This window comes from Arvicanthis niloticus, chromosome 5, assembly GCF_011762505.2.
Source record: "Arvicanthis niloticus isolate mArvNil1 chromosome 5, mArvNil1.pat.X, whole genome shotgun sequence".
In the NCBI taxonomy this organism is placed as follows: domain Eukaryota; kingdom Metazoa; phylum Chordata; class Mammalia; order Rodentia; family Muridae; genus Arvicanthis; species Arvicanthis niloticus.
In genome coordinates, this window is record NC_047662.1 from 96,197,019 (window position 1) to 96,209,471 (window position 12,453).

At 42.4% G+C, this 12,453-nt stretch overlaps 1 protein-coding gene across 6 annotated transcripts in view; it reads right to left on the reverse strand.

Annotated features, from left to right (window-relative positions):
- Positions 1-1,350: 1,350 nt before the first annotated feature.
- Positions 1,351-12,453, reverse strand: part of Stx17 (syntaxin 17) — a 52,147-nt gene continuing 41,044 nt past the window's right edge. For 5 of the 6 annotated variants that reach the window (XM_076935001.1, XM_034503238.2, XM_076934999.1 and 2 more), the window contains 2 exons: positions 7,332-7,418; positions 1,351-6,596 (listed from right to left, as the gene is read on the reverse strand). In XM_076935001.1, the coding sequence (XP_076791116.1) occupies positions 6,357-6,596; positions 7,332-7,418 (327 nt within the window). In that variant the 3' untranslated portion in view covers positions 1,351-6,356. The remainder of the gene's footprint in view (positions 6,597-7,331; positions 7,419-12,453) is intronic. The other variant, XR_013110684.1, reaches the window with a different exon arrangement.

The following is a 12,453-nucleotide window of genomic DNA, read 5'->3' on the forward strand; positions in this document are numbered from 1 at the left end:
ATCCCCTGGGACTTTTGCTGTGACAAAGATCCTTGATCTTCCAGATCAACACTTTAATCTGCTAAAGAGAAATGTCTTCACCTCCAGATTCAGGAATCTTCATGACATTCAAGTTCTCAGTATATTTCCTAGATTTGTCTTGAATTTTGCATTCCTCTTAATGGCAAACATGGGCAGTGCACAAAGATTTGCTATGTCCTAGCACTTCCAAAGTTAGGACCCGCATGCTAGGTTTTGCTTTCTTGCCGCTGTGTTTCATGCCAATAAAATAGTAACAGCAACAACAGATACCTGGTCACAGCCCATATGAAGCTTACTGTGGAGAGGGAGGTCTTACTACCAGTAAGAAGAAACTTTCGAGTCTGAGGAATTACCCACAGGGGACAATGGAGAAATGGGAGACAATGAAGAACATCAGTCGGGAAACGACCATGGCAAACTGGACTGTGGAGTCCTGGGCACATATGGCTTTTCTCAGTGGGTTTCCAATACATGTTCATGGCATGAGTAACCATCACAACATAGGCATTCAGTACTGAAGAAGGGGGTCTCACAAATTGGAGGTAAGAAAAGACCACAGCTGTGTTAAATACACCAAAAGCTCCAGACAGTATAAAGACTATTTCTGGCAACAATGGGTAAATGAACAACTCAGTGTTTCAACAGTCCAGACTGATACAAAATACCGTCAGTTCCTTTAAAACAGTGCTCTCAACCTATAGATTATATCCCCTTCGGGGGTTGGACAACCCTCTCTCGGGGGTCGCCTAAGACCAACAGGAAACAAATCTACAATAGGATTCTTATGATTCACTGTTGTAGCAAAATTTACAGTTATGAGGTAGCAATGAAATAATTCCATGGTTGGGGGTCACCACAGCATGAGGAACTGTATTAAAGGGTAGCAGCATTAGGAAGGCTGAGAACCACTGCTTTAAACAAAGAATTGCTGGATTTTAGATAAGTACAGCCACTCTTGTCTGTTTCCCCCTAACTAGCTTACGTCATATGCACGTACATTCAGTTCCTTGTTTTCTCATTAATGCCTTGATTTTTCCCATGTCATTTTGTTTCATGCAACTCCTTTACTCACTTGAAGTTATAGCCCCTGTTCCATCAGGTATCTGCCTCCTTACCTACTGCTCAGACACCAGGCTCTGCAAAGCCTTCCTATTCATTTCCAGTTAGTCCTTCACTGAGGCCTCTGATACCTTTTCCAGTCTCTTCCTGGTACTCACCATGTTTTGTTGCGTCTTACCCGCTTTAGGTGACTGCATGGCTTACTATGATAGATTCTACAGGTCTCTTTCTCTATATGACACTAGCATTCAATACACAACAGAAACTCAGTTTAATGTTTGTCAAATGGGTAAATTTTATTGCATATTTCCTTATTCAAGCACCACTCAGCAACATAATAACAAACCAATTTAGAAAGGATTGAATTTTGCAGAAATCCTCACCAATCAGCCTTTCCTCATCCTTGCCTTGCCTTGCCATACCTAAAGTTCAGTAACAATGTGGAAAAGTCCTTTAGGCGTTCAGCTGATGAACCGCAGTAACACAATTCAGTAATTAACACTAAGAGGACCATCTCAAAGAGCTGAGAAGCATATGCAAGAAGCAAAGTACCGAGTGTCTTGCTCAAACAAGCGTGTTCACAGGGGTTCACGGAACTTCACTCGCTGTTGAAGGGGTTCTCGTGCTCTGGCCACAAAGTCACTGACACTGTTTGCAAAGTGAAGAAACTGTAAGGAGGCTTTTCCTCCTCATAGATGGATTTATGTGTATTCTCACACTTCTTTCCACTTTGCCTGCTTTACACCATTGAAGTTGGGCTGAGAGACTGCAAGCTCCATCAGGCAACTTGACACAACCTAACAAAACCTTAACAGAAATACATGGTCGATCCCCACCACACCCCAAATCTTTCTCTTAGCTCTTATACAAATAGCTTTGTGATCCTGGCAAATCATTTGCCTTTGACACTTTTTATGTTTTTATTCCAATATACTTGTTGGGTTAATATTGCACGGATGTATTTTTGTCACAAGTTCGTTTCTTTGAAGGTAGCAATGTAATACATAACTCTTTTGTTATTATTTATAATACACAAACTGATGAATAGAAACAGAACCACTCATTAGGAACACAGGTTAATAGCACTTATAAAACAGAGCTGGATGTGTGTAATATCAGCAGGAGGATCGCAAGTTCAAAACCATCCTGGGCTTCCAGTAAAACAGATTTCAGAAAACAGAATCAACAAAACTCAACAAACATAATAATCTGAATGTGTGTCATGACTCAGAGCCAGAGGGCAAGCACTTGTTAGGCCTCCAGTGATCTAGGGAATGTCATTAGACATCTGTAAGCACCTGAGCCGCCTTCCTCACCTTCCTCCCTGTGATGATTCAAGTATTGCTTGCCCAAGGAGGACCTTACTCTAGGCTTTCACTCCTCTACTGGGAGTCCATGCTATCAGTGAGGGCTTCTTAGGCATTCCTGAGAAATTCCTTTGTTTTGTTTTTTTTTTGTTTTTTTTTTTTTTGTTGTTGTTGTTGTTGTTGTTGTTGTTGTTTGGTTTGCTTTGGTTTTGGTTTTTCGAGACAGTGTTTCTCTGTGTAGCCCTGGCTGTCCTGGAACTCACTCTGTAGACCAGGCTGGCCTTGAACTCAGAAATCCACCTGCCTCTGCCTCCCAAGTGCTGGGATTAAAGGCGTGCGCCACCACCCAAAGGCCCGGCATGCCTTTGTTTTCTAAGAATTCAAAAGAAGGTTTGGCTTCCTGGCTTTTACTGGAAGGAAATACTGTATGCTAGATATTTGTAGTCGGGTTTCCAAACTTTTTGTCAACAGTGTTACCTGCTTCCAGTCCTCACTCTGCAGAAAACATGAACATGGATGACAGACAGGCAGAGGACATTTGTGGCCAGGTAGGAGTTTCAGGAAAGCCCCAGTCCATGCTCCAGAAGTCTGGCCGGTTCTAGGCAGCTTCAGCATGCTTATTTCTAGGCATGCTAGGTCCCTGGCTCCTGTGTGTGAGGTAGGAGAGGTAAGCCAATAGAAGATACAGGATTGAGATAGGAAGAGAGCAGGGTTACAAAGTTACAAGGTTACATACAAGGTATGGGAAAATAGTCTGTGGCCAACACAATGGACGTGGCTTTTCTTATTTAACATGCATTTTTTTTTTTTTTGGTGGCAATCCAAAAGCAGATGTTCAGAAATGACCTATTATGGTCTGTGCATGGCTTTCCAGGAGGGCATCACTTAAAGCATAATGATTAATTGATTCTAAAGGCTATGAGAGATTTGTTTTTAAAAGTAGTGTTTGTTTTTAATTATATAAAACCTTTTGAGCAGTGGTCATAGGCTATAATATGAACCGGTGTCTAGAGGGCGGGGTGGGGTATCGGTGCTCATTTTATGAGCTATGTGCTCAATGCATGGCCACGATTAAGAGCTGTGCACACCTGGTGAGGCGCCAGAAGACAAGGAAGGAAGGAACGGCCTGGTTGTTCCCAGCTGGCCTTGCAGTCTCTGTGTTTGAGTGAGGCAGCACACGGTGACAGATCGAGGTTCAGCAGCAGCACACCCAGTCCCTTCCAGGCTTCCTTCAGAGACTCTGCAAATCCCTTCTTTCCTGAGGCCCAGCTGCCCTATGCAGAAATGCCTGGTGAAGAGCCTGGCACACTGCTTGGGAAACACCAGTTCCTCCTTAGGGAAGGGTGTTTACTGAAAACTGAGGGTGGGGATCTATTTGTAGACTAAGGCTGGTTTAGCATGTTAAAAAAACAAAACATCAGGATGTATTGCACATATGGTAAACATTTTTCATGTATATATGTTCAATTTGAATACATTTTTAACTGTGTGTTACACCAAAATTTCAGAGAAATTATCAGATTATAACATCAAAAAAGTCTTTAGGAGTACTGCCATTACTGAAATGATGTCTCTACAAATTTTAAGATATTAAAATGATTCTTTTTAACTAGTTGAAATAAAAGTAAGACATAAATCATAGAGAAGATAAATTTAACTAGACACTATGGGGCATATTAAATTCAATTTTAAGATCACTTTTGTGTCATATTGACTAATTTATACTTTTAAGTACTTTATATCATTTATAGTTGATTAAACACTTCTAAGAAATTTCCACAAAAAGTTGGCTATTGAATTCTATTGTGGAGAAATGAGAAACAATTTCTAAATAACTTTAAAGTATAATAAAAATTTTAAAGAGGACTGTGACTTCCTCAAGCATTAAGATGGCTAGAGTCAAAAGCCCAATGCTGAGGGTTCATGAACATGTCAACAGTTCCCATACAGGCTCAGCAAAGATGGAAAGTCCAGAGGGTGTGAGCCTCACAACCAAGCTTCACCCCTGCTTCTCTGACTTCCGTGTGCTGAGGCTGAGATGGCACATGGACTGATGGCACTTTGGGGATTCCTGGAATTGAGTATGAAGCAGAGGAAGATGAAGAACACGGGAGACTAAAGAATTAAACACTGCTTATCCTTACAGTTCCAGCTAAGCAGGCTGACTGGCCGTATCAGAATTACCCCAGGGCCAAAGTTGAAGAATCTTGTTTCAGCTGGCTATGGTAGCACACCTTTAATCCCAGAACTCAGGAGGCCGTGGCAGGAAGATCCTGAGTTCAAGGCCAGCCTGGTCTACAGAGCAAGTTCCAGGTCAGCCGGGCCAGGCCTATACAGAGAAACCATCTTGAAAAACAAAACAAAAAATCTTATTTTAAGTAAAATCTGGATGAGTTCTGTCTGCCCCTGCTCTAGTTTCTTAAAGGAGCTATCTTAAAGGAGCAGCAAGAACCGGAGAACAAAGAATGACATTAAAAGTAATTACTCTAAATACTTAATGTGCAGTGTATTTGGTAATATTTCAGGATCTGACAATTATTCAAAGTGTTTGTTTGTTATTAAAGTCTTAAGTAAGCAAATAAGAAATACTACTTTCCAATCTTTTAATACAATGTAGTGCTTTGTTTCATAGGACTGCACTGGTAAGCCTCACAAAGCATTAAAGGCAAGGCTGTTGTGACACAGAGGGAAAGGTAGCAACCGCCGCCGGTCAGACATCAACTCAGCACTTAAGGGAAGCTAAGTGGTAAACCCTTCGCCCCGGAACCCATGCTGTGGCTGGTGTGCACTCTCCTCAGGAAGAGATAAGAGTTGAGGGGACCAGTGGCTGCTTCTTATTCCTTTTCTTTACATCTCAAATCTTTCTGTTTGGAGACAAACATGGAGTTGGAGAGGACCAGGCCTACTGACCATGTTAACTGTTGGGTTAGCACCACAGATCTTTCCTTGGGTCTGAACCATGGACTTGGCCATCTAGAATGTGAGAGAAGTTAAGGGTGAACACTGGGAGGAACTGTGGCAGGAGGGGAGACGACTTGGCAAAGGGCAGCAGTAACAGACGTGAGGTAGAAAGCTCCTTCTTCAACCCCCACGGAGACTGAGGGGCCTCAATCCCTTGAGGCCCTTACGCTCAGCCCCTTCCAAAGTGTCCTGTGACTTGATCTCCTACTCCCCTTAGCCCAAATAATGTTGGAAATAGTTACATGTTCTTTTTTCAACTAAGAGAGATTGCAGGTAGGGGTAGCTAGAGATGGAAAACAATATAAAAAGGCAGATTGTGAGAAAAATCCTTGTAACATGGGTAGAATTCACCCTAGAAGCAGATAGTTTTTCAGAATCACCAGCTGGAAATGGACTTGGTGGCTGGTTTAGTAGGTCTAGCATGTGAGGTTGTGTGCTCCTTATTTGGAGAGGCAGGAAAGACTTTAGAAAAAAAAATACCACCCGTGTCACAATGAAGAGACTGTATGTAGAGAGAAAATGGGCTTCTCTTTCTATTTTACAGTATGAATTTCCTTCCCCAAAAAATACAGCTGGATCCAAGTACAGCAGCCCTCGAGTCCACAAGTGGTTCACCGGTGCACCCGCTGGGCAGCACATCCCTAGCCCACAGAAAGGCTCCTGACTCACATTCTGTCCCTCCCTACAGGAAGAAATAATCTACAAATACATCGACCCTCATGCATCCAACACATGTGTACACATCTTAGATCCTTAGAGTTGGGGATCCAGTTTTCACATTTCTAAGCTGAGCCTCTGCTCTCTGGCAGTCTTTAAACCTGACCTGACAGATACCCTCTGCCCAGGCTCCTCCACCTCTAAAATCTCCATTAACATCCAGCAAACGGACAGGTCCACTTCTGGTGGTTCAACGCCACATGGACATGGAGAGCCACTTCCTAACATTGTTCCAACAACAGCAAGCTGCTCCTTAGGCCGGGTGCACAGCACCAGCTGGAAGCTTGGGCTTTAACTGCATTTTTTGTCACTTTGGCTAGGGAGATCTGGACAGCTGGAAGTGAGCTTCTCCATCATTTTCTGTTTCCTTCTTTGTATCAATTTTCCACCTGTGAAGCCTAACACCCCACCACCAAGTGCAGCTGCAATTCCTGCCACTTTGAAGCCTGCGAGGAGGCCGATGGGACCCCCCACCACTCCTCCAATGAGTGCACCTGCCACAGGCAGGGCTGCCAGCTTGTATTTTGCAGCCTGTAAAAAAAAAAAATTCAATTTAGAAATTGAGTTGAGAAAATCTGCCTGTGGTGATGTGCGTTTTCCTCTCATTACTGCTGGCAATGCCTCTTTAACTCTAGGTTCATAATTACCCTCAGAGATTATTCTTGAAGGGGTGTGTGCGAGCGTATTCCACAGGTACTGCCATTGCTCCAGACCACAGAACTGATGAAGGCGGGAGGTGTGCTCCAGATTGGACTATACAAAATGATTTTACTTGCAAAATAATCAATCCACTATCTGGCTGGCTTATTTAAACAGCTTCAGCAGCCACTGGCTCCCAGCAAAGCTTTGATTCAGCACAAGGCTATTCCACACTAGGCACCTGGGCTGAAAGTCACATCAGATGGATAATAGATGCTCCCACTCCTCCAGTGCTGCGGCAGGCTCAGACTTTGGCTCTGCCTGGATTAATGGACTGCTCTCTCTTCTCCCTAGGCCTCTGCAGATATCCCTTCATAACAACTAAATGCCCTAGAGTGAGGCCACAGTTCATTCTCTTTGGGAAAAAAAAAATTCTCTCATGATAGAATGAATCTGGGAGTAAAATATTACAGCCATTGATTTCTTATACTACCTATGTGTCATTTCTTCCTTATTTCCTTAATTGCTGGTTCCCTCCACACTGAAGAGCGCAGATCAATTGGGTTAATACTAGAGACTCCTGGGAGTCGGAGCACCATTGATTTGTCAGCAGGAGCGGAATCTTACCTTCTGCAAGTTTTTGGTTCCCTCTTCAACATTCACAGCGGCACTGTTGACATGGTCTGCAATGCTGTCAATCTTCTCCTGCTGAGACTAGATGCAAAGGAATTATGACTGAGGGGTCCTGCTGGGGAGCAGTGGGAAGCCAACACACACTATTTTAATTCCTGTAATCAGGCCCCGGGTACTGCAGCCTTGCAGTCTTAATAGCAGTTCATTAATAGCATCTGATAAACCATGTCGAAAGTACAAATTCACTTTCAGGAAAAAAGAGGGGGACTTAATGATTAGGTAATAAAAGGGAGGCACCTTCATAGCAAAAGGCACCTCACACTGGAATTCATTCAAACATACAAACATGTTATTCTCCAAATGAACCTACTTTGTAGGAGGAAAAAAATCCAAATAAGCATTTAAGCATTTACATGTCAGGTTAGGTTTGATAACAAAAAAAAAAAAAAGGAAAACAAATCCAAACAACAACAAAAAGTCCATAACTTGTCTTCTTTGGATATTCACCTTAGGAGTAAAATGCCCTTGATCCAATAAATACAAATTGTTTTTTTGTTGTTGTTGCTGCTGCTGGTTTTGTAAGAATGAGACTACCATTCAGTGTAGTCCAGCGTGAAACCTCTGCACTTTTGATAATGTAATAGGAGCAATGAAGGAATTTGGGTCTTGAATTTTAATAAATAAAATATAGTCCAAGTTAAAATATTTCTGATCAACAATATTAACAATATTAATACAGCAGCTTACCTAAAACAGCAACACCTGTTCTGACACAGCAGCAATCATGACTCCTGGGATCACTGATGGATGAATGCAATGGCCGGGGCCTGCCACTCTCCTCTCTAATGTGTGAAACCACCTCAGTGTCACTCATGAGTGGCTACTGAGCTCTGTTTGGACACTTCAGTCACAAACACTCTGTCCTTACCCTAGAAACAGGATCTCATCAGGATGAACTTATTTAGTTATATACATACATAATACATATATAACTAACATATACATTATATATGTATAGTTAGATATATACATATGTGTGTGTATAACACACATATGGTAGAGTAGACTAGGTCCTGACCAGTGTGGAAACCCATGTGATCACTATGACCATTAGATCACTATGACCATTAGGGCACAGGCAGTTTCTTTCACTTCCGACCTTGCAGAAAAACATGGGAGAATGTCTCTTTCGTTCCATGTAACACCACCTCATAAAGTGAGTGTGAAGTGATTCGACTGTCTTTATGCTAACTGACTTAGACCGAGCACGGCTACCTAACACTTCTCATTCCAATCGGCACTTCATGTGAGGACATGAGTGCAGCACAGCCTACCAAGCCCCATCTCTCTCCTTTTAGCATTACTGATATTCTTTCCCTGCCCAACAAGCACCTTCTCTCTGCCAGGCCTTTTGTGCTGGACATTCATTCCAGGATCCTTCAGCACCATCTTGAGATCCTTAAATCCTAAATAGCCCGTTTTCAGTTTTATTTTGAATCTGTCACACAAATATATGCAAGGCTCTCAAACTAGATCACCTGCAAAGCTTCTGGAAATGTACTGTTGGACCTGGCCACAGGCTTTTGATGTTGCAGTCCTAAAATACAGTCTGAGAATGAGAGTTTATTTTAGTGTGTGTGTGTGTGTGTGTGTGTGTGTGTGTGTGTGTGTGTAACCAGAAGAGGGTATCAGAGTTACTTACAGAAGGCTGTGAGCCACCAACTGCAGGTGCTGGGAACCAAATTCAGGTCTCCAACAAGAGCAGTACATGCTTGTAACTGCTGAGCCACCTCTGCAGCCTCCCGTGTACACAGTGAAGGTCACTGTTATCCATGATAAGACTGGCACAAAACCTAAGTTTGGATATTCTGTGTTCAAATCCCAGCATTGCCCTGCTATGTCCTTGAGCCAAGTACTTCCATCTACTACATGAGGACAATGGTGCTTCTACTTCAGAATTAAAAGGAGGATACAATGAGGTGTCTGTAAAGCACAGTGGTGAAACAGAAGCACCTAACTACCAGCCCAAGAAGAATCCATCTGTTCCAGGGCAGTTTCCCAAGGAAGTGCTAACTCTTATATTTCCAGTGAAAATGTTTAGTGAGCTTTGGTTCCTATGATCACGTTCTCAGATAATAGATGTACAGATTGTAATTTTTATGATAGCAAAGCTTCTTTAAGTGAGTTTTCTTCTTAGCCACAGAAGCAAAAGTGCCAGCACCAATAATATCCAACTGGCCTGGACTCCTGATACCTTAGCATTACTTCTGTTTGTGATATACCCAAGGTTTCCACTCTTGCCTGAAACAATCTATGCTAGCAGATAAGCCACAGATAAGCCACTGGCAGTAAAACTCTATCATCAACTTTTACATCTTTATAGGCTAAGGTAGACCATAACTAGCTCCCTTCCCTCAGGCTGAAGGAGGAGTCTGCTAGGGCTACTGCTATGTCCACACTCCAAGTGACCAGAAGATATCAGGAAGATCTATTTTTCTGTGCCCCTTTTTAAAACTTTGGATACTGCAACACTATGACTGTCTTAGTCACTGTTCTGTCACTGTAAAGAGGCACCATGACCAAGGCAATTCGTATACAGGAAAACATTTAACTGGGGGCTTGCACAGTTGCAGGGCTTAGCCTATCATTGTGGCAGGGAGCGTAATGGTACAAATGATGGTAGAGAACTAGCTAAGAGTTACATCTTCATCAGTATGCACTGCCAAGAGACAGAGGCTGGGCCTGGCAGGGGCGCCTGACACCTTAAAGCCCACCCCAGTGACACACTTCTTCCAACAAGACCACACCTCCTAACCCTTCCAATCCTTTCAAAGAGTTCCACTGCCTGGTCACTGAGCATCCATGTATATGCAACTATTGGGGCTATTCTCATTTAAACATCACAATGACTTTTAAAGTTTAATGTAGAATAGTAAAATAATGAATTTTCTCCCTACAAAATTCCTTTGGAATAGTTAGATTAAGGACTATCAGGAAAATGCCCATCCTAAGATTGCTCATTATTTAAACATCATGCAACTGCCAGCCCAAGAAGAACCCATCTGTCTTGGGCAGGAGAACATATCTGCAGGTACTAATTGGAACTGGGCAATTGGGAAGCTTAGACATGGGGACAGGGTAAGGCAGATGGTAGAAAGCCCTTCCCTGGGGTCAACAGGCTCCCCTCAACTGTACAGACCTAGCTAATTCTTTCCTTTAGTTTGGCTTCAATCCTCCAGCTGTCTGTCTTCAGATTCTACTCCATGAATAAGGAGAGCTTATGGTATCTACAATGATTATCTGTCAATCACAATCAGAATAACAAACTACACTATATCTAGAACTGAGTCCTTAGCTCTTTACACCTGGCCAAGCTGCACATGTATAACCACATACCACAGTCTATGAAACCAGACTCCTCCCGACAGTGGTGGCTTGGGGACTCTCTGCTTCTATCTACCTACTTTCCCTCTTTGCTTCTATCTTGTTTAAGTTTGTCTTCATCTACCTAGATTTCCCACACTGGAGAGTCTTCACCATTTCCCCTGGGTGGCATTTTATTCTTTGGGACTTAGAAGTATTTTCAGCATCTCTTTAACAATGAACTATGTATAAGGCACACTACAGTGTTTATCAAACTAACATACACATCCAATTTTATACAAGAAAAATTCTCAAAACTTGAAAAATATGCCTATGAATTTCATTTTAAGAAATGTTGGATTAGATTGCCCTATTATTCTGAAAATAACTAAATCTGTATAAGCAGTTTTAGGACCACCTAAGATTCAGAATATGTGAATTATTAAGTTAATACTTGTTGAGAAGAATGCAAGTTGGATATATGAATCAGAAACTAATGAGAAATCATTTTTTCCCTGGATGATTGCTGTGAGTACTTGTCAGCCCAACATCAAACAATATTTCATGTTATTATATCAAACTATAATTCACTCAACAAATTCACCTCAAATCTATTTACATCAACAACAGAGCTCTTCCTTAGAGAGGTTATTGTACAGTCTTATTAGCAAGCTCAGAAAGCTATGAGTTTAAGGCAATGCCCAAACTGCATATAGTTCCCTTTACTCCTCAAGTTCCAGCTCTAATCATAAGCAACCACAGAGACAGAAATCCCAGAAGAAAATAGAAATGTGATACACAGGCAGAGTGCAGTTATCTTGGCCTAGCAAAGACAGTCAACAGGGTAAAGAAGCAGGACACTGCAGTGGGAGGGGACTGAAGGGACTCAGTACTGGGATGTCTGAAGGGAATGGTGCTGGGGACTGAGGTAAAGAGCCAAACCAAGGCTGCAGGAACCGCTGAGGCAGAGAGGAGTGAGAGGATGAAGAATGTTGTCTGAGGTAGACCTCCCATCAGGCATGCAAAGCTTTTTGTTGTCAAATACTGTGCTAAAGCTCACAGCAGTCATGCAAGAATGAATCTAACTGAATCCACTGTAGCCCTAGTATAATGCAGTCAGAACAAAATTGGATTTCAGGAGCCATAGAGAATAAGAAAACAGATGTAGCAGTAAGGGTAGCATCTTGTCCAGCTTCTGGCCCAGAGTTCTTTAAATTCTCCTTGACTAGATAGCAATAGGGCTGGTCACAAGAAAAGGGCACTTGCACCAACAGATTAGAGTAACTTGTAGCTGCTAATACACAGGATTACTGGGCTTCACTATAATCTCCCAGGATCTTAGTGAATCCTTTGTTTACAGCAAACTATGTATACACCTAACATTTTAATGACTTTTTGTTTTGTTTCTTTTTTTTTTTTTAAGATTTATTTATTTATTTATTGCCTATATGAGTACACTGTTGCTCTCTTTAGACACACCAGAAGAGGGCATCAGATCCCATTACAGATGGTTGTGAGCCACCATGTGGTTACTGGAAATTGAACTCAGGACCTCTGGAAGAGCAATCAGTGCTCTTAACCACTGAGCCATCTCTCCAGCCCCTTGTTTTGTTTTTTGAGACAGGGTTTCTCTGTGTAGCCCTGGCTGTCCTGGAACTCACTCTGTAGACCAGGCTGGCCTCGAATTCAGAAATTCGCCTGCCTCTGCCTCCCAAGTGCTGGGATTAAAGGCGTGCGCCACCACTGCCTGGCT